At 40.5% G+C, this 27913-nt stretch overlaps 2 protein-coding genes across 3 annotated transcripts in view; both read right to left on the bottom strand.

The window, feature by feature from the left end:
• Positions 1-230: 230 nt before the first annotated feature.
• smyd2a (SET and MYND domain containing 2a) lies at positions 231-12037 on the bottom strand. Its single transcript, XM_005733285.1, has 12 exons — positions 11714-12037; positions 10095-10158; positions 9251-9361; positions 8562-8622; positions 7172-7299; positions 6151-6218; positions 5540-5642; positions 5340-5450; positions 4470-4590; positions 4181-4355; positions 3678-3786; positions 231-2708 (listed from the first exon to the last, which is right to left on the bottom strand). Exons 1-12 carry the CDS (start codon positions 11884-11886, stop codon positions 2625-2627), a joined length of 1308 nt encoding a protein of 435 aa, XP_005733342.1. The 5' UTR covers positions 11887-12037; the 3' UTR covers positions 231-2624.
• Positions 12038-17261: 5224 nt separating this feature from the next.
• Positions 17262-27913, bottom strand: part of galnt2 (UDP-N-acetyl-alpha-D-galactosamine:polypeptide N-acetylgalactosaminyltransferase 2) — a 69397-nt gene continuing 58745 nt past the window's right edge. For both annotated transcript variants that reach the window (XM_005733283.2, XM_005733284.2), the window contains 5 exons: positions 26010-26102; positions 25139-25222; positions 23955-24081; positions 22304-22423; positions 17262-22210 (listed from right to left, as the gene is read on the bottom strand). In XM_005733283.2, the coding sequence (XP_005733340.1) occupies positions 22055-22210; positions 22304-22423; positions 23955-24081; positions 25139-25222; positions 26010-26102 (580 nt within the window). In that variant the 3' untranslated portion in view covers positions 17262-22054. The remainder of the gene's footprint in view (positions 22211-22303; positions 22424-23954; positions 24082-25138; positions 25223-26009; positions 26103-27913) is intronic.

Below are 27913 nucleotides of genomic sequence, written 5' to 3'. Positions count from 1 at the left end.
ATGTCTAGCAGTATTTCTAACCTAACCTAGATGCCACAGCTTCATACCAGGTGAAGTTTTTAGCCTAGTCCTCAAATAAAAGACAAATTCATCAAAGATTTCTACTGGAAAAAAGTTTTTAGTCTAACTTGCATCACTACTGCTTCCACAGACAGACTCAATCAGGACATGTAGCTTTAGATGTGCTGCTTAAAAAAAGATTCAGAAGAAAATGTTAGAATACAGAACAAAGTGCGATACTGTCATTTATTGATTTCCACTGACACGGTACAGAAAGAGCCAGAGGCTTGATTTTTTCCGATTATGCATTCCAATAGAATAATATTCATGCCTGATAAAGATAACAGTTCATTACAGAAAGAAGAGAAAACAGTGTGCAGGTGGCCTTCCAATTACCCTTTGCCTGGCTTACATGCCATTTCAATATTGGTGCCACAGGTTTTATCTTTACTGACAGAGTAAAAACACAAAATATATAACTGTATTTTCGAAGTCTTTGACCAAAATTAAACAATGCTCAATTCTGGCCAATAGAAAGTTTACATACATAGGTTACTGACCTGTGCAAACAAGCCTACAACCTATCTTTACATTGTGTTTTTCTTTTAGCAGTAAGACAAAAATAAAGAAGGTGAAATTGCTCAAACTGTGTTTTTGGGTTACCAAGGCAAAACTGTAAGGCAGGCACCTTTTAGATGCATTTTTGCAGGTGACAGAGTCACATTTGCACAGCTTGCTACAAAAATGACTTTCAAAATGGTTTATTTCCAACTATCAGTTTGCCACCTTTATGTTAAGCATTAAACTGTTTCCATAGTAAACGAGATAGAGTGAAGCTACATGCATTTAAAGAACGACAGAACTGAATCGGTTCTGGCAGTGCAAAATGAAGACGGCAGCAAGGCCAAGCGTCCACTTGCAGAAACTGCTTAAATGAAATAAAATGTGCTTACATTTTTGCCATTTGACATCATTGTGTCACAAAAACAATACAAAATCTGAGTGCAACAAAGGCCCTGGTGATAATCTTTGCATTAATTATTTTTTTACGTCTTCCTCCCAACAACACACCTTAAATACAGCCACCTAGTATTTCTATACATTTTAGTCAACCCTAAAGCAGAAGTACAGTTTTGTGATCTACAACAGCTCCCATTTGGGGGTTTAAACTCCAACTACTGTTTTAATGACCCACAGATGCTTTTACAACACGCATTCTTGCTAAAGGTAACACTTCCTAAAATGTGGAACTGTTACCATCTGTTTTAAACTACGGTTTGAATTAGCTTACAAGTGTGCACAAATTAGACTAAAAGATGCACTTCTCTTTGTATGAAATATTACACCAATTCTTGACAATAAAATGTAGAAGTTAAGGATGCCACCCTCTACTTTATTACTGTAAAAGCTATACACCCTGCTATCTTAGTGTATTTTACCATCCTGTCTACAACTGTATAGGTCATTTCTGCATCGATGTTGCGTCTGGAAGAAGAAAATACCAACAAAGTTTAATAATGCATCTCTTGACAAAAAGGCAATAAAAGCTACTGTGCTGCCCCCTTTTATTCCTGAGAGCAAAGGGACTCTGATCCAGGATCATAGTACCAATGTCTTCACTGTGACTTAAGAGGCAAACTGGTCACATATCAGCACCCCGATTTAATGATACACTGAACAGACTGAATAGCTGGTTCTTTGCCAGTTTAACCTGTGGCCTATTTGGTCAACAAGCCCCAGTAGAAGACACAGAAAAGAAAAGAAAAGAAAAAGCCACACACAAAGAAAACATGAACAGTCAAACATGCAACACTTCTTGCTTCTTTTAAACGAGCAAAAGATACTTGTTATTCATTAAGGAATAGTTCTTTGCATTCTCCTCTCTGGTGCTACAGAGTACACGATGCATGGTCACATTTTCACAGTTTAGACATGAACGAAAGAAGCCAGAATATCTGAGGATTTCAAAATGCATCAGCTGTGAGTAACAACTGTTCACTTTTTTGTACAAAATTTTAAATCATGAACAACTGCCCGGGGCGACGCTGCGTAGCCATAACTGCTGCCAAAGAAAAAGGATAGGAAACTGTTAATTGACAGGTCCACAAAACAGTGAATGAATCAGACTCACCAGGAAAAGGACAAAAAATTAAATTGGGCTTCAGAAAATAGACCGTTCACATAAAAGCTTTGTATCTTAAGAAAGGCTGCATAAAAAAATGTTTTCATCTTTCTAATGGTGGGATTTTGTTTTTATTCAATGTATGAAAAGAAACCAAAACCAACATTTTAAATGTAGTTCAAGTTTGGATGAGAAACAAACCAAGATGCTGTATTCCTCTCATTCAAACAATGCAACCCCAATGTGTCTCCATTTTTTTTAATCCAGGTCTGACAGGAAGTAGGCGGCTGTAGATACAAAACGTGGTCCTCATCCATGAGTTAAGGAGTGAAGACTGCTCACAGAGAAGCAGAAGAAACTGAGTAAACAAAAATATTTAAAAACTGAAGAGGTAAACAATGCATGCCATGCATTTGTGATGTGTATTTTGTTGTTGCTGCTTTTGGAGAGGTCCCTCATTGCGGACTCTCGTTACTCTTTTTGCTCCTTCAGCTCCTCTTTTTTACTTCTGCTCCTCAATTTCACGTTTGACTTCAGCTACATAATGGTGATCTTTTCCATGAGCCACCTCCATGACAGCGAGAGCCTGAAGACAGAAAAACAGATTAGATGCACATTTGCCTTGACAGCTGATCAAATGTTGAATGTAATGGCATTTGAATGTCAATACAGTGACGTAGCTTCAGACACCAAAGTTAAAATCAATGTATCAAAACATTTACTCCTTCCGCTAGATTTAAGAGGGTAAGTAGCAGCCAGGTCCTGTGTGGCTGCTTCTATAAAACAAATAGTTTTGGCAGTTTACTGGTCTGGAGTGATCTTTCCAGGAGTGGAGGTCCTTTCAAATTCACCAGAAGTCAGATCATTCACTGCTCAGCAAAACTGCAAAAAACCTAAGAGCTATATGGCTCAGATGCTACAGACCCCAGGTAGCATGTTAAATGCTAAAGTACACTCAGAAATAAAATGAACAAGTATGGTTGGAGAAAGGGTGATTATTTACAGCCACAAGCTAGAGGACCAGGGCACCTTGCGGTCTCCGGTTGACTGTGACCAACATATTCTATGTATACCAACATATTCTAGAGTCATATGTGAGACCATCTGCCCAATAGTCAAAGCCTTACTATCAGACCGTCATGAAACAGGACAATGATTCCAAGCACAGCAGCAAATCTCAAACTGGAATGTTGTGCAGGGACCTTAAGAGAGCTGTGCATAAACAAATGTCCACAAACCTCAAGCAACATTGTAACAGAGTGGGTTCAAATTCCTTACTTCAGGTTACCACTGTTAAACATTGCCCAACAGACCACTGAATCATGAATCATGGGGTTTACTTAGTTGCTCACGGGACTACGTCTACTCCATTTCCACCCTGACTTAGTTCTAGTACATGCAGAGACGCTCATAAGACACAAAAACAGGACAAAGAATGAACAACTGTCCACTCATCAGTCTCTCCGTGGTCGCTTGTTGCATTTCAAATGCTTTTGCAGCCAACTGCTTACGCAATTGATCTTTTAATACACCAAATATTTATACATGCATTCACCTTCTTCAGAGCTTTGACTCCTTGGGTCTTCTTCTCGAGCCCCAAATATAGACGCCCTAGCTTCAGATACATAGACGCCACATTCAGGGAATACGCTGGATAGTGAACACTGCAGAAAGAACATAATCATCAAAATGAGCTGAAAACATCATCGTAAAAAAAAAAAGTTAAATCCACATTTTTGGTACAGTTTACTGTACATGTACCCAGCTTAAAGGAATAAGACTAAAAGGTGGTTATGGGAGTGGATAACTTAGTTAAGGTGACAAATCAAGAAAGACCCATAGCAACTGGTAAAATACAATCAGAGAAAGAGAGGAAAAAAGTGTCTGCTTTATCTCCAAGACTCTTAGTGCAGGGCTTACAAGATAAAAACAAGTTTTTCTTCTTCTTATGCAATACGAAAACAACTTTGATACAGTTACAAATTATAATGTACCATTGTAGACAGTGATCGAATTAATCTAGTCTTTATGACCTGAATTTCCAACAGATCGATTTACCTGTACGGTTGAACGATCTTCTCTCCGTAGCTCATAGCGCCATCCCAGTCCTGCATGTACAGGCACACCCCCATGGCCTGATACATCATGTGCAGCATGTAGACATTTGTGTCTGCAAATATAGCTCCCATCTTCTCCAGGCTGAGCTCACACATTTCTAGCAGCTCACTGGGGGGTGCAAGAGCGTCAAGAAATAATGACACAGAAAAGGCAGCGCAAGAAGAGGAGGCAGCAAAGCTGTCAGAGATCAGGAGAAAGACGAGAATACATTATAATAAGAGAAGGATATTTTTGTAGTGTTTGGCACGCCTGAATTCTTCAATGACATTTTTGGCATAACGGACCATGGATCGGATTTCCTCAGTTTCTGGCGGAGGGTTCAGCTTCCTGATCTCCATTTTTGCCTTGTCCTAAAGACAGAGTGAAAAAAAATAATACAGAGTTTTATAACATTGCATCTTATACAAGACAGTCTTTGGGGGAAGCCATGTTAAAACATAAGAGTACCAAATATAAACAGCTGTACTGTCTGACAACAGCACACTGGGAAAGAAACAAAATTAGACATACAAATATCTCAGTATGCATTAACCAGTAGTTCTGCTTGGATTTTAGAGCACAACATTAAGTCACTGCTTCATAATGCAGTGCATAAAGTAAGCTAATTACAGTCAGATATCATTAAAAGGCAATTCCAGTAAAACCAAAAAAGACCTAAGGAGGGATTTTAGTTTTTCTGAAACTTTCAGATTTCATTCCAAATGTAAAAATGTGCAGAAGTCAAAATGATGCAAAAACATCTTGTCACATGCTAAGTACCATTTCTATTCTAAACAGAACATGCTATGAAGACTGACGCATATAAACAAAAGACTGCATGAGTACCCATACAGTACACTAGTTTATAATGTGGAACTGGGACACAGCCACCACATCTCTGACAGTGTAAGGTGTCGTTTGAAACAAAGGTGGGAGGAAGCACAGGTTGGCACAATGAGGACAATGATCCTGCTGCATTTCCCCAACACACAGCTAATAACTGACCCAGATAATGTACTTGCTGTTTTAGTCCTCAAACTAACTAAATTGTTTGTTGGTACCAGACTCCCATTCAAGATATCAAAAATATATGCGCTCCTAAGAGATAAACCCACAGTACCTTAGACCTGGAGGTGCACTCTGTGCACTGGCATGTGAAAAAATAGGAATCCAGCAACCTCTCCTTCCTGTCCTCTGTGGGGTAGAGCAGGTCTATGTAGCTGTTAAATATCTACAGAGAGAGACATGACAAGAACAACCTACAATAAGATACTTTTACACTTCTGTAATTGAAGGTTTCAAAATGATTTATTTACTTGCCTCTTCTCCAGGGTTTATCTCTTTAACAGCTCTGACCTCAGCTACTGTGCCTTTGTAGGTCACTATGACATTGGGACTACAGCTATGATTCATCAGTGCTACACTGGAAGGAAGAAGGAGTGAGAGAGACAAGTGAGAGAAAAGCTGTAAAATTAAAAAGACACTGATAAAACACTACATTTAGCAGCTTTGTGACACTGGTACTACGGCTCTGTGGGGTATCACATGCAGTTCTGCCATGAATACTTTTATTTTTTGTAAACTGTATTCAAGAGGGCAGCCAAGTGTGAGCACTATTCACTTTTCCAAGTTTTTAAGGTATTTTAGTGGCTGATCAGATACCTCTTGGTAGAATTGTTGTCAGCTATGAAGTAGTAATATGTAAAATGACCATAAACAGTTGCTTGTACATGCTTCACATAGCATGAAATAAACAGACAAAATAAATAAAGTGATCTATAAATATAAAAATGTCCTATAAAACAGGCAAACTGTCACTGAGAAAGTGGGATGACATATTCAGGGGAATGAAAAGAGGAATTTATTTTGAATTTAATCTCCTAAAATGTCCACACAGAGCGCTGAATGATGACGACATGTTAGCTGCTTACTCAGGAAAAACAGCCGATCCCAGATGTGAGAGTTCCTCGTCCTCTATGGTAAAACCATTACAATTAACCTGAAGGGAAAAAAAAAAAGCAGGGTTCAGCAACACGAAAACACAACTTGCATCAGCCTCGGCTGTGCCGTGCCACCCACTTCAGTGAGGAGGAGGAAATTCTGGTAGTGGAGATTAAATGCAGCTGTGTGATAACAGGCCAAAGGGGTTTCCATTGATGTAGCTTGAAGAGGTGGGAGACAGCCCACTGCCAGACAGATAAAATTAAAGCGCTCAAAGCTGCAGAGTTAAACGGCAAAGAATCAGTGGGCGTGTGATACAGAGCCTAGTTAAAACAAACATGCACTCCTTTATGTCTTTCTGCCTACAAGTGCAGGACAACTGAGAATGGATGGAGGGCTGAAAGATGAAGAGATGGTTCCAAGTTCCCCTAACCCCCAAACAGTATGAAATAAAGATTCTTAGTGGGAGAAGGCTTGAAATCAACTGATTTTAAACTAGTGTTCAAGTACGGATTAACAGGTGTTTGGGAAAAGCGCTGCCATACGAACAAGGTACAAATTCATTTAAAATGACTGTTAAAGTCTCTGCTGTTTTAAAACAACCACAATCTATATGATCAGTACTAAGTGTGGCTCTAGGTATAAGCTCACCAAAGCAACCAAGAAACAGGGCAGCTGCATCTGCGTCAGGGTGTCCAGGTTAAAGTGCACACCACTAACTGTAACCTGAATCTCCACCATTTGAGACCAGCTGTGCTGCATGTTTCCAGTCTCTCTGCACTGTTGACTGTCAAAAAGGCAAACCAGTGCAGTGTAGTGATGTCATGCAGAAATATGTTTAGTACCATAAAAATAATGGAAAATAATGCTGACTGTGGGCAGGGAATGGCTGATGTAGCAGTCTCAGCGATAAAGGTAAACACTGCATTGGCACCACCATGCCATTTTAGTTTTTGGATCCATTGGTTCACTGACAACACGAACAGCCATCTGGTGTTTCTTCATCGATACCTGTGCAAATAGCTCCGTGAGAGCCTGTTCATCAGGAAGGTTACTGATGTGTCTGGAGTAGAAGTGATGCAGCGCTGCTATGTCTGTCTGGTTCATCTCCTCCTTTTCGCTGTCCATCTTATCTAAATCTGTCAAAGAGAAAAAGATTAAAAAGAATAAGGGACAAAGGGCTGACAAAGAAGTGAGAAAATTAATAATTACATGAAAAGCAACTGACAATATAACAGACCAGACATTGGGCTTAACATTACTGAGATTTATTTAATTAAATTTATTCACATTTATTTAAAAGAGAACCAAACATGTAAATAATAAACATGTACTACTGAGTTGTCTCTCATTGGCAGGAAAAAGTGAAAAAGCAGCTGACTTAAAGTTTGATATTTAAGTCAGCAAAACGTAAATATCAATATAACATCTGACCATTCAGTTACACTGGACCTCTTGCAAAACATTTGATCTTTTTTTCCAAGCATAAAGAAATATATGCATTAAACTGATGATTCAAATAATAATCATAATCATAATAATAATAATAATAATCTGGTTCCAAACTGTAAGCAGATGAGAACACCTCAGTGTTAATAAGTGTTAAACACAGCACCACTATGAGCCGTCTGTCTTTGCCAATCACACAAACCCACTCAGACACAGACGAGTAGCAGCAGGCAGCAGCTGGCCAACCATTTGTTTGGTTCGCATGAGGGACAGGTATGAAGGTTAATTCTCTAACAATCCTGTGGTGACACATCTGAGCCGGAAACAACAGTTCAGACTAAATAATAATCCCAAATGGAGCACAGGAAACCGTTTGTTGGCACTTCGGGGAAACCAGAGCTCGTGCATGTGTGAGATTACGACCAATGGGACCTGTTTCACTGTGTTTAACTTCATTAAAACCTGAAAGTTGCACATTAGTAAAGCAGTTAGAACAACTGCAGAAAACAGAAACAAAAATGCCCTGTAAATCTTGCTGCTCGAAAACAGGCTCAGCAGAGTTTAGTTTCTTAATTATGAGCTAAAACTGAGTTATATTAACAGATAAGTGCATCTCAGCATAATCACAGTTTCCCAGTGACGATAGATGAGTTTATTGCTCAAGGGCACAGTGGCAGTAGTTGTTAAAGGAAGGGAGAGAACATGAAATTACAGAAGGCAGAAGCTTGGGATTTAGATCCCCAGTGCTTTGCACACTTTGAGTGAATGAAAGCGACAGAACCAGGACTGGAGGCTACAGCTGAGGATATTAATAGACACACTGCCACAACTGCAGAGACATAGATAGATTGCACGCGCGCACACACGCACACACACAGTAACTAAAAGTGCATGAATGTCTAACTAAAGTGTATGCTTATGTATTCACACTCACACACAAACGTTAACTTACGAGCTTCAAACTCTTTAAGCAGTAGCAGCCTTTCTGAGGGAGTTCGCTCTGTTGTGGCTCTCTGCAAAACGACAGTGTTTAATGAAAAAACCTGAATCATAGCGATCGCATAATGATGTAACGATATAAACTAAACTTACGCTGAATTAAATTACCTGCAGACAGTTCTAGTATAAACGTTCAGCTGAGTTTAGACATTAAAGATCTTTATGGTAATACAGCAGCTTCCAAGCACAGCTCAGGGACAGCAGTGTTCATGAGCATTGTCATCAACCAAGATAAGACCTACATTTAAACGCTGTGGTCAAATTAAGACACAAGAAGGCCATGTTAACACTGCACAACGACTGTTCATTTTAATCTAAACTACATGTGCGATTACACTGCGCATGGAAAACTATGTAAATTAAAGTGATGAGTCGAGTCAGATTATTGTGAAGACCCAGATCATATTTTACTCAGATATTTATTTTAAGGTTTGCTTGTTGCTCCTTCCTCTTCTTGCTGTGTTATTCATCCAAATGGTAATTACGGCGTCTTAACCATAACTCTTTATTTTTGTTATGTCGTAATATGTAGAGAACATCTATATCTCTAATTTTTTTTTTCCTTTTTCATTTTAGTGTTCATCTCTGAGTACTCTCTGGACACTGAAACATTACTTCTCCTGCTTCTTTGTGTCACTTCACCTGTTTCATGATGATTCTTGCCACCAGTCTGACCGTTTCTGATGGACACCAGTTTTCCCCGTAGGAACACATCGCTACACACTCCAGCTTGTGCATGGGCCAATCACCTCTCTGTGCAAACACAAACACAGTAAGTGGTAAATTATCCTTTTCTGAATAAGTGTTATAAAAGGAAAAACAACAGGATACGCAAAATTAAGACAGCAAAGAAAAGGAGAATTAAACAGACATTTCTGTCATCAAAGAGTAAATCACTGATAAATTAATGACCGAGGCAAACGTCATTCTGTCTCTGTCTGTACTCTACTGCAGTGTACAGAGTTTGATTTGTACCATCACACTAGAACTAAACAGATCGTCAATAACTGAAGATTTGTCAATAACTCAGTAATGTAATGTGTTACTACACCAAATTCAGCAATCACATTACAGCTGCAGTTATGTTGCTACTTGTCTTACAAAGGTTCTTCATTGAGGACAAATAGCAAACATCTAACTGGAGCCTCTGTTGGTCCTGCACTGATGTTAGTTGATGTGCAGGGAAGGAAAATGTTGGAGTGGAGATACAGTCATTAATTTTATTGCACTAAAGAATAAGAGAGCACTGTTAAAGTGCAAACTGCTTACAGGACAGACACAGCTGCATCATGCTGCTAATGCATTATTGGCTCTTTGCAGGCATCTGCACAAGAGAGCATGCTAATGTTAAGCTAGCAAAAGGAGCACTTTTTTGAACATAAAGTACCAACTGACACCTAGTCCTAGTCAGTTCCTTGAGCTGACTTTTGAAACTTACAAAAAGATTTCAAAATCTCCATTAAAAAGACCAAAATGACCATCTTACCTGACAGTCAACATTGCAGTAGTAGGCCTGCTTACATTTACCACACTTAAAAAGGTCTTCTCTCCTGTAATGACACAAAGATGCAATACATTCAGATACTGCTGTACGTAAAAGGGACACTTTCTTTTAAACTACATGAAGAAACAACATGACACACCTGGATGGTGGATACGGGAATAAACTTTATAGTGACAGCCTTCAACTTCTTAAAAAAATGACAATAATAAAAATTCAACCTGGTATTGAACGAGAAGGCCGTGACAGTTTGTTATCGTCTGGGACATAATAGGGAACATAAAGATGTTTAGAGTTTAATTTTAATCACATCTGGGTCACATGCATTGGATCTGAATTTCAGATTAAATTCTCAGGAGCGTCTACAAACATTTTCAGTTCACTAATTATGTCAGATAAGGCACAAGGTGCAACACGGGGCAAATATACACACACTTGCGTACATGCCTTCCAGTGCACGCCTGTCCTGGACTTGACTTCTCATCTCATGGCTCCTCCTCTTTTGGGACACACGGACGCCTATATTTAGCACCCTAACCTTTCAATGCTCTACAAACCTTTTAATGGCTTCTTTGGTAGGACGCATGTGTGTGTAAGAAAGTGTGTCACAGAGTGTGAGTTCATATAATGCTATAAAGTGTTGTGAAGGGATTTTAAAATTAAACTGAATCTAATTTCCTGTCATGTTTTTGATAAAGTGTGCCTACACACTCCTACACATGATGCTCTCTGAATGCTGTAGGCCACTCAACAGCCTACACGGTTACTGGTGCAAGCCTGCTAGCTTTGGCAGTCTGATATTACAAAGGCAGCGCTTTGTCAAGTGTGTGCATGGACACAGTCCCTCCCACCCTCCAGAATTAATCCCCAAAAAGTTGCAAAACAACAAATATAAACGAAGACAAAAAATAAGACAAGACATAGTGCAGAAAATCTGAATTAAATAGAAAAGTCTAAGAAACACAAATAATAACTATGAGACACAATACACCCATGTAGAGAGAGGAAATGACTACAAATTACCATAAAGCCACACAACATTATACAGACATCCGCTACATGCACAGCTGGAGACACAAAAACAACATTATGTAGTTCGTTCTGGAGGTCTCGGTACTTTGTGGGACAAGTGAGGATCTTTAACAGGTCTTTGCCCAGAGCACGTGTTGTATAAGACAAGCAGACACGTTATACTATGGCATCAATAGGGCTGCAAATTTACCAAGTGGTCCTTTAACCAAGTATGCGACCTGTAAATACTGATAACCTATTTAAGACTATATAGGGTATATACACAGTACTTAAAAAGCACTGTATCGTTTTAAAATCCACTCGTGTTTTACTCTCTTGACTCCGCAGTGCTACAAACAAAAGCTGCAGCATCTGTCAGGTGAGCTGGCTCGTCTCACTGACCCACTTTAATCAGCTGAGTAGGTGCACAGGGGTTTAACTGCTAACGTAGCTGTAATGAGGTTAGCTGGCGGTGAACTGGACGTTACCCGCTCCACTCAGTTCTCCTTTTCACAGAGGAAGGCGCCTGCTGGTAACTACCTGTTACAAGAGGGGTCTGTCAGCTGTTTGAGTGAGGTGAGGTGCAGTTTTACCTGGTGAAGCAGTGTTCACAGTGCGCTCCCCTCTCATTCACGGTCAGCACGTAGGAGTAGGCAGGACACGCGAACACCAGCTCCCCCACCGCGAAGTGCCTCAACGCCCGCAGGCCCCTGCCTTTATCCGGGCTCAGAAACCTCTCCGTCCCTTCTATGCCTTCGTTCATCATGGTATATTTTGTAACGATTCTCCGGTCCCTTACACAGACCACCACCTGTGACTGCTGACCGCTTTAATCAGCCTCTGTCTGAGCTCCTTCTTCCTCCCTGCCCCTCCATGTGTCCGGAGCGACTGCCATCGCCCCCTGCTGGAGAGGCGACGGTAAGGACAGTGCGGCTGCACTTCTGTCGTGAAACGCTTGAATATTTAAAAATATATCTGGTGAATTAAAGATTGTATAAGAAGAAAAATCAAACTGCATAAAAGCACTTACACCATACTGTCTTATTTAAAACTTTCAACAATGTAACATAAAGCAACAAACTAAAGAAGACCTGGGGAAAAGATGTTGTCTCTGCATCTGAAAATGAGTCTTGGGAAAACAATATTTTAAAAAAATTAGTCAGGGATACCACGGGCAAATTTATTCAGGATAAAATCATTAATCGGTATTACTACGCTCCTTTCAGATTACATGAAATTGGTTTAATTAAAGATGTGTCATGCTGGAAATGTAGGACAGAAAGATGGACTTATGTGCATGCATTATGGAATCGCGCCAAAGTTTTTCATTTTTAGAGCGATGATTTGGATTGTATGGGCCAATAATTTAAGTCTGATTTGCCAACGTCACCACAGATGTCTCCCCTTGAAGATGGAGGTCCTTTAGCACAGTTAAATAAGTGCGTGATAAGAGTATTGATAGTGGATCTAGTTACTTGTACCTCACTAATCCCTAAGCTTTGGAAAGAATCTCAAATTCTGACAATGAAAATGTGGATGCTGAAATGTTGGGAAGGCTTAATTGTAAAAATGAGATGCCAGAGAGGAGTGGAGCAGTTTATTATGAGTCCTTATGTAAAGAAAAAAACAAAGTATAATTTGATGCAACTCCAATTGCATGTATTGGAGTTTAGCAAGTGAATATTACCCACTAACTTATTGTAAATTGTCTCATACACCTCACTCACATCTGTGTCTTTGAAATGCCATTTTCTTTACTTTCTTTTTTCCTGTGATGCTTCCTGTTTTGATGTTTCTATCTGCTCCAGTTATTCCCTCACCCCCTGGTACTTCTCTATTTTACTGTCCTCCTTCTTTCTGATGCTGCTGTCCACTGGGACTGCCACATCAATCTGTGGTCTTCTGCTCCTTGTCAACCACCAACATGTCTGGTTGGTTGGCCAGCAGCTGCTTGTCTGTCTGGAACTGGAAGTCCCACAGGATCTTAGTCCTGCTGTTCTCAACCACCTTTAGTGAGGTCTCCCACTGGGACTTGGGGACTTTCATTCCAAATGTGGCACAGATGTTCCTGTACACTATGGTAAATGGCCTGTATTTGTATAGTGCTTTACTTAGTCCCTAAGGACCCCAAAGCGCTTTACACTACATTCAGTGATTCACCCATTCACACACTGGTGATGGCAAGCTACATAGCCACAGCTGCCTGGGGCGCACTGACAGAGGTGAGGCGCTCTGACTATCCCAGCCACTAAATTGTGCCTCTCAGTGTATGCTGTCCCAGCTTGGATCTTGATGCTATGTGTAATCTCCAGGGGGACCATTGCACAGTTTGCATATCTTGGGTCCTGTCAGTTGTGGTAGATCTGGTCCTTAGCTCGTGATCAGAACTTCTGTACTGTCCTTAAAGTTGACCTCTTAAGCCACTGGTAGGATTTCTTGATGTCAGCCACTTCCTCTCTCTGTCGATAATACATCCCACGCAAGGGAGTGATTGTCCATGATTGTTCCTCTTCCTGTTCCTCATCAGTATCCATCTTCAGCTGCTTGAAGCATTCTTGGAGATCTTCCTGATCTATTTGCAAATGTGTCATCTTTCATCCTGGATTGTAGTGACATGCACTAATCCTTGCCCTCCCTCTTTCTGTTGCTCTTAGAGCCTCAGGATACTGGACTGGACTTCAGGTGGAGACCTCTGTGCATTGTGACGAGTTTTTGTGTCTTGACATCAGTAGCATCTATCTCTTCCTGTGGACGTCTTATTATTTCAGATGGCTATCTGATGACCTTATGTATTAATGACTTGGCTCTTATTCCTCCATTCAGCTGGCTTCTCAGTACCTGGCAAGAGGGATCAGGGAATTGGTGTCTCACTCACTCTTGGTGTGCAGCTTGATGTCATGATGTCTTGATCCTACCTCAATAATCCAGGTAAGAAAATCCTGGATGATGACTTATTCGGTGTCTCCAGACTAAAGAAGTCACATGGATTACTGATGAAACATTTCTCCCACTGAAAAGACTGCATCCAGATGAACACGATCAACTTTCAGGGATTTTAAATGGAAACGTTTGTTTTATGGTCTTATTTAATAGTTTTTGCACACTCTTACCCTGTTTCATCTTAATAACTACTAAAATTGTAAACTTTTTTTTTCCAGGAGGGAAGCAGTCATAGATGTGAACAGATGCAGAGGGCCTGCATCAGGTTACTATAATAGTGTGAGTTACAACTAGATAAGCAGTCTTCAGCAAGGTAACAGCACACTCGTATAATAAGGACTGTCTTTAAATAAATAATATTCTAAATTTGATTGCAAACAAACGCAAGGCTGCAACCCATCAACATCTGGAACTCAGTGGTCGAGACTAAATAAGCTTGAATGAGAGTAAATCTGGGAAGGTCAGCTCCAAAATCCTGCCAGAAGACTTTCCAAGAGTTGGGGGTGTCAGCGTCCATTAAGTTTAAGAAGGCTAAATAGGTGCAAGCATGCAAGCTTTGGTGGTCTTATGCTGCTCTGATTCAAGAAAAACAGCATTTTGTCAGCTGTGCGTATGTACAGTTTGCTAATCTGTCCAATGTAGCACAGCTCCAGGAGTTCCAAAGGTTCAGGAAGACCTGGTTACACATCCAAAATATATATAAGGTAATAATGTATAACATGACATGGACACGAAGCAAGAGATGTAAATGAAAACACACATTACTGAGAAAAACCGAGCAATCAGATGATCCCCTGTAAGGAACCTCTTGGGAAAAGCTGGGAGGAAGGATTGCTGTTTAACAGGAAGAACCAGGCTCAGGGAGAGGCAGCCATCTGCATCGAGTTGTTGGAGGGTGAGAAGAAAGAAAAGAGAAGCACCAAGAAAACCACAAAGTCAATGACTTCTTGTGGTGCTAAACATACATAGGGCCTAAAATATATTTATCTCAAAGGTTTAGGATGAACACAGTCTGGATATATTTATATTTGTCATCATCTTATATAGATCAGTAAGTCCATATACACCTCTCAAAAGAATTAAAGAAACACTTTTTAATCAGAGTATAACATCTTCTGGGATATTTATCTGGTCAGTTAAGTAGCAGAGGGGGTTGTTAATCAGTTTCAGCTGCTTTAGTGTTAATGAAATTAACAACAGGTGCACTTTGAGGGGCAACAGTGAGACAAAAATAAACATGCTGATTTTACAGGCAAAATCACTGACATTTTTCTTTTTATCCTCATCTTTTCTGACTTTTTTTTCCCTACTAGTTTTGGATTTAGCTAGGTTCAGTGTCATTTTTGGTAGCATGAGGCGATACCTGGACCCTACAGAGGTTGCAAAGATAGTCCAACTCCTCCAAGATGATGCATTAATACGTGCCATGGCCAGAAGGTTTGCTGTGTCTCCCAGCACTGTCAGAAGTATGGAGAAGATTCCAGGAGAGCTGGACAAGGCCAAAGGTGGTCCTCAACCCATAAGAAGGATGCGTATCTAGAGTTAAAGATGAGCACTGTCAGAGCTACAAAATGACCTCCAACAGATCACTGGTGTGAATGTCTCTGACCAAACAATCAGAAACAGACTTCATGAGGGTGGTCTGAAGTCCCAGCATCCTCTAGTGGGACCTGCCTGACATCATGGAGCCACATTGGCATTTACCATAGAATACCATAATTGGCAGGTCCACTACTGGCACCCTGTGCTTTTCACAGATGAGAGAAGGTTCACTCTGAACACATTTGAGAGACGTGAAAGCGCCTGGAAAAGCCGTGGGGAATGTTGCTGCCTGTAATATCTTTAATCATCAGTGGTGGTGGGTCAGCGTTGGTCTGGGGAAATGCATCCATGGAGCGACGCACAGGCCTCGACAGGCCTGGCAACAGCTCCTTGGACCTTCCTTCAGACAATCTATCGTCTCATTAAGAGCATGCATACATACAAGCACATGGGGGCCATACAAACAAATGGGAACTATTTTGAGTTGCTGCAATAAAATGTATTAACCTTCTGGAACATTTTTTTCCACTTTGATTTTTGGGGTGACTTTGAATTCAGTCCTTTGTAAGTTGATAATTTTAATTCCCATTAAACAATGTGGCACTCCTTTATTCCTGACACATTACTCAGTCCATATCAGTATAGGTATCCAGCATCTTATTTCCCATTGAGATCTGATGTCTTTTCAAAATGTTCCCTTAATTTTTTGAGTAGTGTAATATACAGTCATATTTTTAGGCTGTACATCTGATTTGGGGCAGACTAATGGAAGAAATATAAGTCTTCATTTTGTTAAAATTCAAGGGATGCTTTATAATGTACATAATATACACTCACGAGACACTTTATTTTGTCAGTCTTGCTAGTATCGGGTTGCATTTAGCAAGGTGCTGGAAATATTCCTCTGAGATTTTGGTCCATAGTGACATAATAGCATCACACAGTAACTGCAGATTTGTTGTCTACACACCCATGATTCCAGCACATCTGAAAGGTGCTCTATTGGATTGAGTTGTATTGGATTGTCATCTTGAAGAAACCTGTTTCTATATTTGTCAGCTGCATGGCCACGCTGCTAATCATGATGCACTCAATCCTGATGGCAGCAGGCATCAGAAGATGGTAAACTGTGGTCAATAAATCCTTTGACCCATAATCAATAGTCAAAGTTAATACTAAGGGGCTCAAAGTGTCACGGTAGAAATCTAGAGACATCAGCTGTACCTAATAAAGTGACTGGTAGTAGATTATCTGTCATTATCTATTAGAGTCACACTGTGCTGCCAAATCATTCATTTCTAAAAGTCTTGCATTAATTTTGCTTTGTCACTCATATGCTGCCTTGTAGCACAATACTCACACTAATGCACTCGGCCAGCGCGCTACAATGCTTGACTGACGGATGGAAAACTTTTCTTCTTTAAATATTAAAGCCTAAGAATACATGTAAAATTCATGCACAGCTGCCACACTGCAAATCGCTAAAAGATCAACCAATGAAGGAAAACTTGAGAGAACTGGATTTACTTCCAGCTGACAGATGGATTCAACAACACTTAACCTTTTAATCCCTGTACATATGGTGCATGTTTAGGGTTGTCGACTGTCAAAACTTGAACAGCAAAAATAAAAAGGCAAAACACGTCACACCCTTTTGTTTATATATATAAATGTATTTATTTAAGTTAATCATTTCTCCTCATTCAAAGTTGAATTTCTGCATTATCTATAAAACAGGGAACAGTTAGAAGCGCTGTACAGTCTGACAACAAAACTAGGAACTGCAGCTGAGTACACTGTGTATATATGTACATACTGTACACACACTGATGTAGGTATATACAAAAATATACACTTTTACATGTGTGAACCCTCGGGTTGCATCAGCCACCTCGTAATGTGAATACCAGCCATTCAGAGCCACATGCCTCTCGGAAAACACATTAACCCACCAGCTCACACCCCACCCCATATCCCACCCATATTGATTACTGTTATTATCTGTCATTACCAGTTGATGAGACTTTTACAGTGTATTGTCTGCTGTGCATGATCTGCCCCTATTGTGCCCCGACTCATTTACATTGGCACAGCCGCTCGTAGAAGACGGAGAAGCTTAAGCAGTCCTGAGCTGGATGTCTCAGCAGGGCTTTTCACTTATTAGAGAGAGGGCCCTTCTTCTGTTAATCCTATGAGGGGATTTGAGGTGGGCCGATAGGGGGAAAACGTCCCAGGTTTTTGACAAGTCGTGACTGAACTTTTCTCCGTTTAAAGGAAAAGCTGAACGAACACAAAGATTTTGCTTCAAGCTTCCTTTTCTTGTTTAACTCTAGCAAATAACCCCTTGTTTCCCTCCATAGCGAAATAAATAATGTCTAGTGGCTCAGTGGGTAGGATGCTCTTATTTACTGACTCAAGCTCATGTTTTATGTTATTAAAGAAGACGACCATCTGCAGGATTGTCAGTAATATTCTTCTTACTCGATGTTTTCCCTTGTGAATTTATTTCAATAGGCATTTTTTGGTTTGTGCGTCATCATTTTGGCTCATACCTAAAATTGTTTTTTATACGCACAAGATCACTTGGTCATAATTGGATCACAACCAAAACAAAATGTTCTGCATTATTGTGATGCAGCCTAGCACGCTTTAACTTTTGATTAAATGGCTCCAAACAGGTAAACGCACTACGAAAAGATGGAACCATGATATGATACTGGGGATGACTTTTGTTGAGCTATGTTTCAGAGTTGTTACTCCTCTAATGGATATTTTAAAGAATATTTTAAAGTTTTTAAGACATGGAAACACGCAAACGACCATTTTTAATCCCCTCTCTATCATAAAACTGACACAAGACCAGCAGATAACAGCAGTCCTGGCCACAGTGGCTTCTACAAGTTGAGACTGGAGGGAAGATACTCATTACACTGCAAGCAACCTGTCACGGAACAAGTCCTCCGAGACTGTTTTCCAAAGACTTTCACCCCTTCTTATTCTTCATCATACAGCAAATTCGGAAAAGGAAATTTGGCACGTTGTGCAAAAGATGTAAACATTTAACCATCCTTTTGAAATGAGGCGCTGCACTTAAGTGTTACAGTCATTTCTTCTGTGTGTAACATAAAAAAGATTAAGAAATAAAATAGCAAACCTTATGACAAGTATAAGACTAGCTTTAAAAAGAAAAGGCTTCAGACAACACGGGAACTGTTGCAGACAGGACTGACATGGTCACTCAGGTGAGCACAGTCGGCTTCTGCGGAGTAGCAAACTCACATGGAGATCTTATAAAGCAAAGACAGAAACTACCTCAAGTCCTTCTTCCTTTTTTTGTTTCGCAGCTGATCATGTGTGGCAATAGAGGGCGCTAAAAACTACTAAATAAAACCTCAGCATGTTGGAAACCTTCACTTATTTTATGCTGACTGAGATATCACCACTACTCAAGAGGCTGCACAATTTCTGCAATAATCTAGACGATAAGGCGATGAAAAAGTAAATGAACTAACTACTAAAATGTGTACTTGCACACATCTAAACCGAGACAGATTTTGCATGTATCCTATGACAGATCTTCCCATTTACACCCTTTGAGAATCAGCTAAAAAGAAAACAAAACAAAACAAAAAAAAACTTCAATGGTGCCCTTTCAAGAATACATCTAAATTAAACATTTTTATATTTTTCTACTTTTAATAAGATTATTTCTCCTGTAACCTGCCTTTAAAATCTCCACTGAAGCGTCTGATTTCACAGCACACGCTGAAATGAAAAACTGATGTTCAAACCTAAATTTCACTTAATGCTTCTCCTGTATTGCAACCATGCTTACTTAAGACACTGAAAGTGTTTCATTTTGTTTTGCATTTTCCAAACCAAACCAGACTTTTCCATGTTTAAAGTAACACATCATCATGAAATCAGATTTGGGCCTTTGGATTTAGCATCAAAGGCAACACCAAATTTTTCTAAGCAGGGCCTTGCCTGAGTTTCTCTCTGGCCTCGTGCCATGTTGTGGGTCCCCTGCCCTGCAGCACAATGCAGCAACCTGTCAAGTCACAGGATAGGCTTTTCAAACCAGCTGCAGCTTCAGCTGACCTTCTCAGCTCCACTCACCCCACTTATAAATGAACATATAAGACAAGGCAAACAGGTACACAGAAAAAAAAGTATCAGACAGCAAAGCAACCGAGGCCAGCTGTCTTTGTCAGTTGGCGGCTCAATAAAATAAAACCAAAGGAGTTTCGGATGCGAGTGTGCACGAGAGCGGGAAGGACTGAGAAAAGCAGAGAGCGCACGACTTTAAAGATGACTTGAGATTTCAGCTTTCCTGTACCCAAACTGTACATCTGTTCAGAAATATTTTGTGTTCCTGTAGTTGCCTTGAGGTCGCCAAGTGATGAGTCACACTAAATTTAATCAAGCGCAATTTTCCCAAACTCCACTGTCATTACTCATCGGTGACTAACAGCACAGGAGATCATAGCAGTGAAGATGAGGAAGTGATGTGAAAGCCTAAAGGAGATTAGAAACAAAACATAACAAACAAACTATTTAAAAGGCAAGAGTTAATGGACTCGGAAACAGATAAATGTACTGCAAATCGTATCAGTAACACCACCTGGTAACAAAAACTGCACCGTTTCATGACACCAAGATATTGTTGATCTGCATAGTAGTGTGGCAGGAAAAAAAGAAAAAAAAGAAAGAAAGAGTATTCTTATTTCTACTTTGCATCAGCAAAAGCTGTGCAGTCCTGCTTGTGCAATCAGAAAAATCTGCTCTCCTCTTGCAGAAACAGAGTGAGGACAAACAGTAAAACCTTGTTTACTGCAGTTCCAAACTTCAGAACAGATGGCTCATCTAACAGGAAAGTTAGAGGAAAAAAAATATGTTGATGTAAATCACTGTGACTCAGTGCAACGCTGGAAACATGTCGGCGATACATGCAGTCAGAAGTTGCTTCGCTACTTGTCGAGACTTTTCTTTTTGCATGAAATCTGCTCTCAGGCTGGAATAAGCACAGTTTGCCGTTGTCAATAGAGAGACGGACGTCTGACACCTCGATGAATTAAAAAAACCCAAACAAACCCCACTTTACTTTGCTGCAGGGTTGCATTGTTCCTCCTGCAAGGTCTAAGTGTAGTTTTCTTCTTTAACTTTGTAAAAGTGCTGGAAGAGGAGAAGCAATCATCTCAGTCACGTCTATGCAAACTCTACATTACTGGTAATCTCATTACTGTGTTATTAGAAATGCCACATTAGCAGGCAACACCTGTTGGCTCTGGAGAACAAGCTGCAACATGAATCCAGTTTAGATGTGATTGTTAGACAGTAAACGTTCCACAATGGCAACATATAGACACAGGCAAAGGAAAGCAGCTGTGCAGGAAAAACAAAGAAAAAAAAAAAAGATTAAAACTGAGCCTCTCCACGGGGAGCAGGCACAGAGCAGCGAGAGTATGTAAAGAAAACCATTTTAATCACTGGTCTTTCTGAAACTCAAAACATCCTTTTAAAAGTTGGTTCCATTTTTTGATTAGAAAGTAAACCAAAATAAAAGAAAAAGGAAAAAAAAGAGAGACTGGTGACTTATTCTCTGGGTATTTTCTCTGTGGAAGTATTGGAGGCTGCAGCAGCCAGTACTACAGCCCAAAGACAGGAAAATCTTCAGGGAGGCATTCACAACACTTCTGAGGGGGGGGGAAAAAACCCCATGCAAAGCAGCGAAAACCCTCCCAGATTGTCTTCACCTCCACCAAGAAAGAGTCTGTAGAAAAACTGCATTCTTTGCCTCTTTTCTCTCGGTTGACTCTGTAAACCAGTGAGAATAAACGAGAGGAAAAGCTCAAGGCCTCGAGTCCATTTCCTCCCTTCACATCACTCAACAACCCACACCTCCCCGGAACCACAACCTGAAGGCTCCATCTGCCATTACAGGATGCTTCCAAGAAGAAGAAGAAGGAAAAAAAGCAAGTCTCTGTGGACAGTTAACAGCAAGAAATAAAAAATATGAATAAGAAAATAAAACAAGTACACCAAAAAATTCTCTTTCCACCAGCATTAAAGAAAGGAGAAGAACAATTTCGCCGTTTGCAGCTGGAACCATCAATGAGAAAACACTGAGGTATGTATTTTTGAAACAAAAGCCTCTTCGTCTCCTTTATCCTCGTGATCGCCACCATCCATCCACCACATGCAGTCAGGTTCCTGTTAACTCCATTTGGGTCTCCCGGCCCCTCCCTTCATTACGCGTGGCTCATCGTTTAGGGAGATGGGTGAGAGAAGGGTGCGCACGTGACTGGCTGTACCTCTGTGGAGGAGGAAGGAGGAGAAGGAGGAAGAGTTTGTCTTTCTTCTTGAGTCTATTCATCTTTTTAGCCGCATCTCAGGAGTCTGTAGGTGTTTCTCTTCGCTATACCGAGTCTTCCGGGGATCTGGAGCGCCCCCTACGATTGTAAATTGAGAGTGAACTTCCACTGCTGGGTGAGGCTCGGGCTGCAGACCTCCACAGTGAGTCCGCCCATCCTGGCGCTGCGGCTGTCCAGGCAGAGGTTACTGCCCACGTGACGAAGCTTCGAGTTGGACTCGATCTGCTCCCATTTCTGGACGACAAACAACACAATGTCACAAATATTGAACGCTGTACCTTTTTTGGGGTATAAACAACAATAAAGGCGATTTCAGTGTGTGTTTACCTGTCTGCTGTCATTCTCTCTACAGCCTTGTAGTTTGATGAGGGAACCAGCTGTTCTGTCCACCACAGTCAGACACAGGTCCATATGTTTTACCGATTTATCCTTGGTTAGAGCCCATTCCTTTATAAAAATGGATACACGTAAAATATTAGCACACGTAAAGCATGCTGGGATGTTTTCAGCAAGGCTTTATCTAATAACACGTCTTTTATATCAAGTAATGATCATGTTTTCCTCTTATTTACACAGGAAAAATAACAAAAATGTATTTTGCAAAATGGGCACCATGGGCAGCATCGTGATAGAGAGAGAAACTGGAGCTCCCTGTGGAAATCTCACAAGCAGGACTCTGATTGCTCTGAGAACACAGTGCCCATGTTAAAGCCACATTAAGGCCATTAAATAAACCCAGCAGGTAAAGCTTGGTGGCTGAGAAAATCTCTGTATATTTTAAATAAATTTTAGAAAGTATACAAACCCATAATAATAACAACAATAACAGCCGTTAGTTTAGTAAAGAGACTGCCTGGTATGAGTGTGAATAAAATGGAGACATTATTTGTGGTACTTCACTTCTATTGTGTCTCTTTGAGAATGGCTAGAACGGATTGAATAACATCACAGCGAATGACTTGTTTGCAGTTTTCATTATGTGGGATTAAAAATCAATAACCAAGTTTTTCAGTTTTCCACTTCCGCTTGGTGATAAAATTGCATTTTAAAATTCTCCCCAGTCTCTCATACCCCCCAAAATCCAAGGTTGTTCATTTTGCCCTCCCAGCACCGCAGCTGTTACTGACTACATTCACAATTTTGTTTGTTTTGTGCCCCTGGTAGAAATTAAAAAAAATAAAAAAAATCATTCATTCATTTACTATTCATTTTAAAAAATGAATAGTAAAAACAAAGTACACCCTCTTCCAATTCTAACGTTTTTCATATAAGAGGATAATAAAGCACCATGTTTGCTTTTTGCCAAATGTGGCCCTGTGAATTACAGCAAAGCGTCTCCTCTTCTGTCTCGTCTTCTAAAGGATGTTGCACAACCATTAATATTTCACGGTTTGACCTTGGGAATATTGGTACATGTCCTGAACATTTTCCACTTGTGAGCAGATATGTTTCTTAGCTGTATTTGCTGTATTTATGAAGCAACACTGGAAACAGTAAAGACCTGCAAATCCACGAGGGTAAAACAAAAAAAGCCAGCGATCGCTGACTCGACGCGACAGCAGTTTTCTTCTCTACACCTGTCATTCTATTTCAGGATTTCAACTATTTGAGAAACTGCTGACAGAAACACTCCCCACAAACTTACACACACAGACATAGTGTGTATCCTCCTCAAGGTACTCCAAGAGCTGTACATTTCCTCTAAGAACAATGTTAAAATGCTGTTATGCACTACTCTATATTTAAGTTAAAGTTTCAATAGATCTGCTCTACTCTAGTCTTAACAACCTCTTGTTTAAACATCTTTGTCCTTTTGATTACAATACATTTACTTTAAGTATGGCACTGTGACCTTAAATACGTAAATCCTTTATCATACCCCCTGTGCTTTCACCATATGTACACCACTTGCCACTCACGAGTCGCTAAGGTTAGGCTTTTACAAGCTGACCTGGGTGTCCCCTCGCCGTAACGCTACCTGGTTTCCCCCTGCATTGTGACATTCATAGACGCCGACCACACCATCAGCAAAGTGACCCAAGGTGTCCAGACAGTTTCCTCCCTGCTGCAGGGCTCCGAAAGCAATGTCCTGGTGATCTGGGACCCTGAACACACACACGAAAAAGTGTTAGTGAAGCGTGTATTCAGTTTTTCAAGCTGTTAAAAAGCCAAACAAAGAAAGCGTACAGGCCGAGATACAGCAAGAGAGGAAAATAGTCAATTTTCTTCTGACAAAACAGGACAATGGGGCTTTAATGTTTCTGTAAAAGTTAAATTATTCAAATTAGAAGCATTAAAAAGGTGCAATTTTAATGTTCCTCCCCCTGTGAAAACATAAAAGCAAGAAGTATGCCTGAAATTTAATGTGGTTTTTATGCTTTTAAAGATTGTTTCACTGTGCAGTGATACACCATGCCCCAGGCTCATGCTAAATTTGAATACGCTCCCTGAAAGTCCCACTCTGACCAGTTGCACATGTGCATTTCACAGATATGCAGAAAGCCCATGAACCTATCAGCAGTAGTTCTACTTTATTATCCTGAGACATGTGATGGAGAAGATTTGGTCCAAACAACCTGAACTGTTCCAGTGTGCGATGGTGATTCTGGTGTGTCAAAAATAAGGTTTTTTTTGGCAATCCTCAAAATAAATCTTTGTTTCTCACCAACGCTGCTCAACAGATTTAGATGTAAGCAACTTTGTACTTACTTAAAAGTACATTCAAGCTCAAGGTTTGCCTATCTGACAACCTGGAGGAGTACCAGAGTCTGTGACAGCGGTCATAACTTGACCTTCAGGCAAAATGTAGCAAAAACGCTGGGAGTGGTGCAATCTAGCAGTCAGATTTAAATCAGAGGTGCTCTCTGCTGAACTTGTGGACTCATTCACATCAGCCACTAATTGCGAACCTGAGAACCTTGTGAAAATGTAATAATGACCTTGAATCATAACTCCTGGTTGGGCATTAGCGTCACTGCAGTCTCATTTGTGTATAAAACATCCCGCCACACATTAGCACAAAGTCATATTTCAAACTTCTGGCTGAGGAGTGGTCTCCTAACAATTTGGTAAATGCAATTTAGTTTTGATTATACAACATTACATGTCATGCAGTGTAACACTGGCTCCATCATATTGCACAGACTGCCCTCATTTTCTTACCTCAGCTCAGGGTAGACATTCTCCAGGTACCATTTGAATGGCTTACAGTTTAATCTCTTCTTCATCTCCAAACGACTCTGGATACTGAGGGAGAGGAAGGAGATGGAGGAAGAGAATTAAAGGGTTGAATCAGCTGTGGTTTCATGTTTAAATTATACGCCTCGTCAGTCGCTTTGTAAGGGGAGAGAGTGGAGGCTCAGGGCATGTCTGAGTCTAGATCCTTTGGGGGAAATATAACTGTTTGGACTGACACTAGAGGGGAGATGCCAAGTCTGTTCCCACAAGGTCACATAATAAGCATATATAGTGCTGTCTAGCTACTCTGGTTGAATGCGAAAGTGCTTATTGCTGTGTAGACTTCTGGATGTGTGGCATAAAGCAGAAGGAAACTAGTATAAGGGTGAAAAGCATTCCTTAACACACTTACAGTACTTACTTTGTCCTGCTGGTGGCATAAAACTAAGAGGATCACAAAGTCAGCAGGTGTCACCCCCTAAAGAACATGAATGTCAATCCATTCAGCAGCTGTAGGTATTTTTTTTTTAATGGCGGATGACTGACGCTGTCACTACGCTTGAAACAATCCTGCGCCAACCTTTTTAAGGAGCGTTGTCATCCCTTTAGGGCATAAATAACAGCAGCGTTTCCGGTATTGTAAATCAGCCACTGACTTTTTGTCCTCTTCTGAGCTCCATTAACATCCTCACTTAAGTATAAAAGGGAAAAATTACACCTTTTATGGCTTACATTCTGCTAATTGGCAGTACAATTATAATTATTATGTCCATTCAAGTGGCTGCCTTTGTAATTTTATGATCCAGCTCCATTATTATGTTCAACTCCCACAGGGCTAATACTTCATAGTACTTACTTCCCATAGGGGACATTTCTTGCTGAGGGGACAGCGGCATAGTAGAAGTTTTTATACTCGTCCATCCACACCTCTGCTGCTCTCCTTGTGTTCCTGATGGATGGGTGAGAAGAAGAAAATGCACAAAGGCGAGGGAGACAATGGGTGAGGATAAGACCGAGAGTCGGTGAGGATTTGAAAAAAAGAAAAAAAAAGACAGAAAGGTATGTGGCACACTGCACGACTCCTGAATGGACGTGTCTGTTTGGTGGTTGTGACACACTCACTGCCTGCTCATACACCCCCCGACAGCCATCAGAGGGCACAGTTTTCCTGGCTGTACAAATGTGAATGTGTGTTTATTTTCCCTGTTATTGCAGCCGTTGGTCAACAGCGTGTGCATGCTGCCAAACAAAGTGTTGACGTGTGACATTTGACAATTTGTCAGATTTTTATTTTTCGAGTGATGTAACGGACTTCTGACAGACTACGTGTTGGCTGGAGTCAGTAAAATACAACTCAATCTTTGCAGTCCAGAGCAGCTCAAAGTATGACACTAACAGTCCTTCCTTAGACCGAATCAAGACAAGAGAAAGAGTGCAACGATGATTATAGCAACGGGGGGTAACAGTGAGACCTTAGTAGCTTCTGTTGCTCTCCCAGTTTGCAAACCTCAGTACTGGAACCAGTTTATATCGGCCTCACTGTTTATGGATTGCACAAACACTATTTTTGCAATCCAGTTTCTTAGGAACAGATATGCTCCTCTGGTTCATGCAGTGTCTCATAAAGTAGGATAACATAGTGAGAAAGTTAAACAAGCACTCCAATTACTATTTTTGTGAATTTTCAGGCAATTATTTCACAGTTCAGACTTAAAAATAGGGTTAAAACTGCTAGCAGGGTTAATTATAGCCATAACTGCAGTACAATCAGCTTCATTATGTTTACCTGTGAATCCCTAAAGTGTAAATGCTTTGACCAAATTATAGGGAAACTAAGTGCCTCTTTATGTGATGTCAAAAGCAAAAGTTATGACACGCTTGCCGGAAGCCTTTCATATTCTGCAGAAATTCTCTATAACCCACAAGTTGCGCAGTTTTAAATAGCGAGCAGTGGTTTTGTCTTAGTGAGGCTCACATATTTCTAGACATTTCCAAACTCGGCTTCCACTTACTGGAAGAGAAGCTTCAAGAAAACAACTCTTCTAACATCTGAAGGTTACCAGCGACCGTGGTGACACTAGATGCCCTATCATTATTACGGTATTTTATGGGTTTATTTTGATGTGCAGTCTCTTTGTCTTGCAGGATTTTTTTACTCTCATGCACCTGCATCCCAAAAATACCGACGCCACACACTGCAAACTTTATTTAGGTCCACAGGGGCTTTTTGTCACATAGCAAGCTGCTGCTGCCACAACACGCCTATTATAACTCTGCTGTGAAATGCTGCTCCCTGAAGAACAATTACAATGTCATCCAGGCAGACAAAACAGGTGCCGTCTCCGAGGTCCCCAGAGTCACTGCAGCAGCCACAGGGATGCTGTCTGGGACTTGATTCAGGCTGAAGGGCAAGGCGCTGGCTCAGAGCACAGATGAAGCTGCTCTGCTCTGTAATAGAGAACTCCACTGCACCCACTGATTAATAAGTGATGTCTTCGATTGTTAGGAATTGTTGTGCAACTAATATGAGACTGTGTTCAGTGTTATGAAACTGATGAAAACATTAGCAGTCCACCGGTGGTGTCTAATCTTTGACACTGTTTGAATAAATGTTGGTTTAATGTTGAATTTCATCCACAGTTTTTTCCCCTCTAAGGTTCTACCGAGCTATGAATTAAATCTCTTCAGGTATTTGTATGTAACTAACTGATAAGAAATGAGGGGCTGAAGTCAACTAATAGTCCCGACTCAAAAATAGGA

This window comes from Pundamilia nyererei, unplaced genomic scaffold (assembly GCF_000239375.1).
Source record: "Pundamilia nyererei isolate P.nyererei 1_Seehausen unplaced genomic scaffold, PunNye1.0 scaffold00051, whole genome shotgun sequence".
Classification (NCBI taxonomy): Eukaryota; Metazoa; Chordata; class Actinopteri; order Cichliformes; family Cichlidae; genus Pundamilia; species Pundamilia nyererei.
This window is presented reverse-complemented; position numbering and strand designations above follow the sequence as displayed.

Coding starts and splice junctions, on each gene's coding strand:
- smyd2a (XM_005733285.1), bottom strand. CDS start 11,886: ATGATGAACGAAGGCATAGAAGGGACGGAGAGGTTTCTGAGCCCGGAT. Junction 8,623..9,250: donor CAAGAATCATCATGAAACAG/GTGAAGTGACAC, acceptor GTCGTTTTGCAG/AGAGCCACAACAGAGCGAAC. Junction 5,451..5,539: donor AGATAAACCCTGGAGAAGAG/GCAAGTAAATAA, acceptor CTCTCTCTGTAG/ATATTTAACAGCTACATAGA.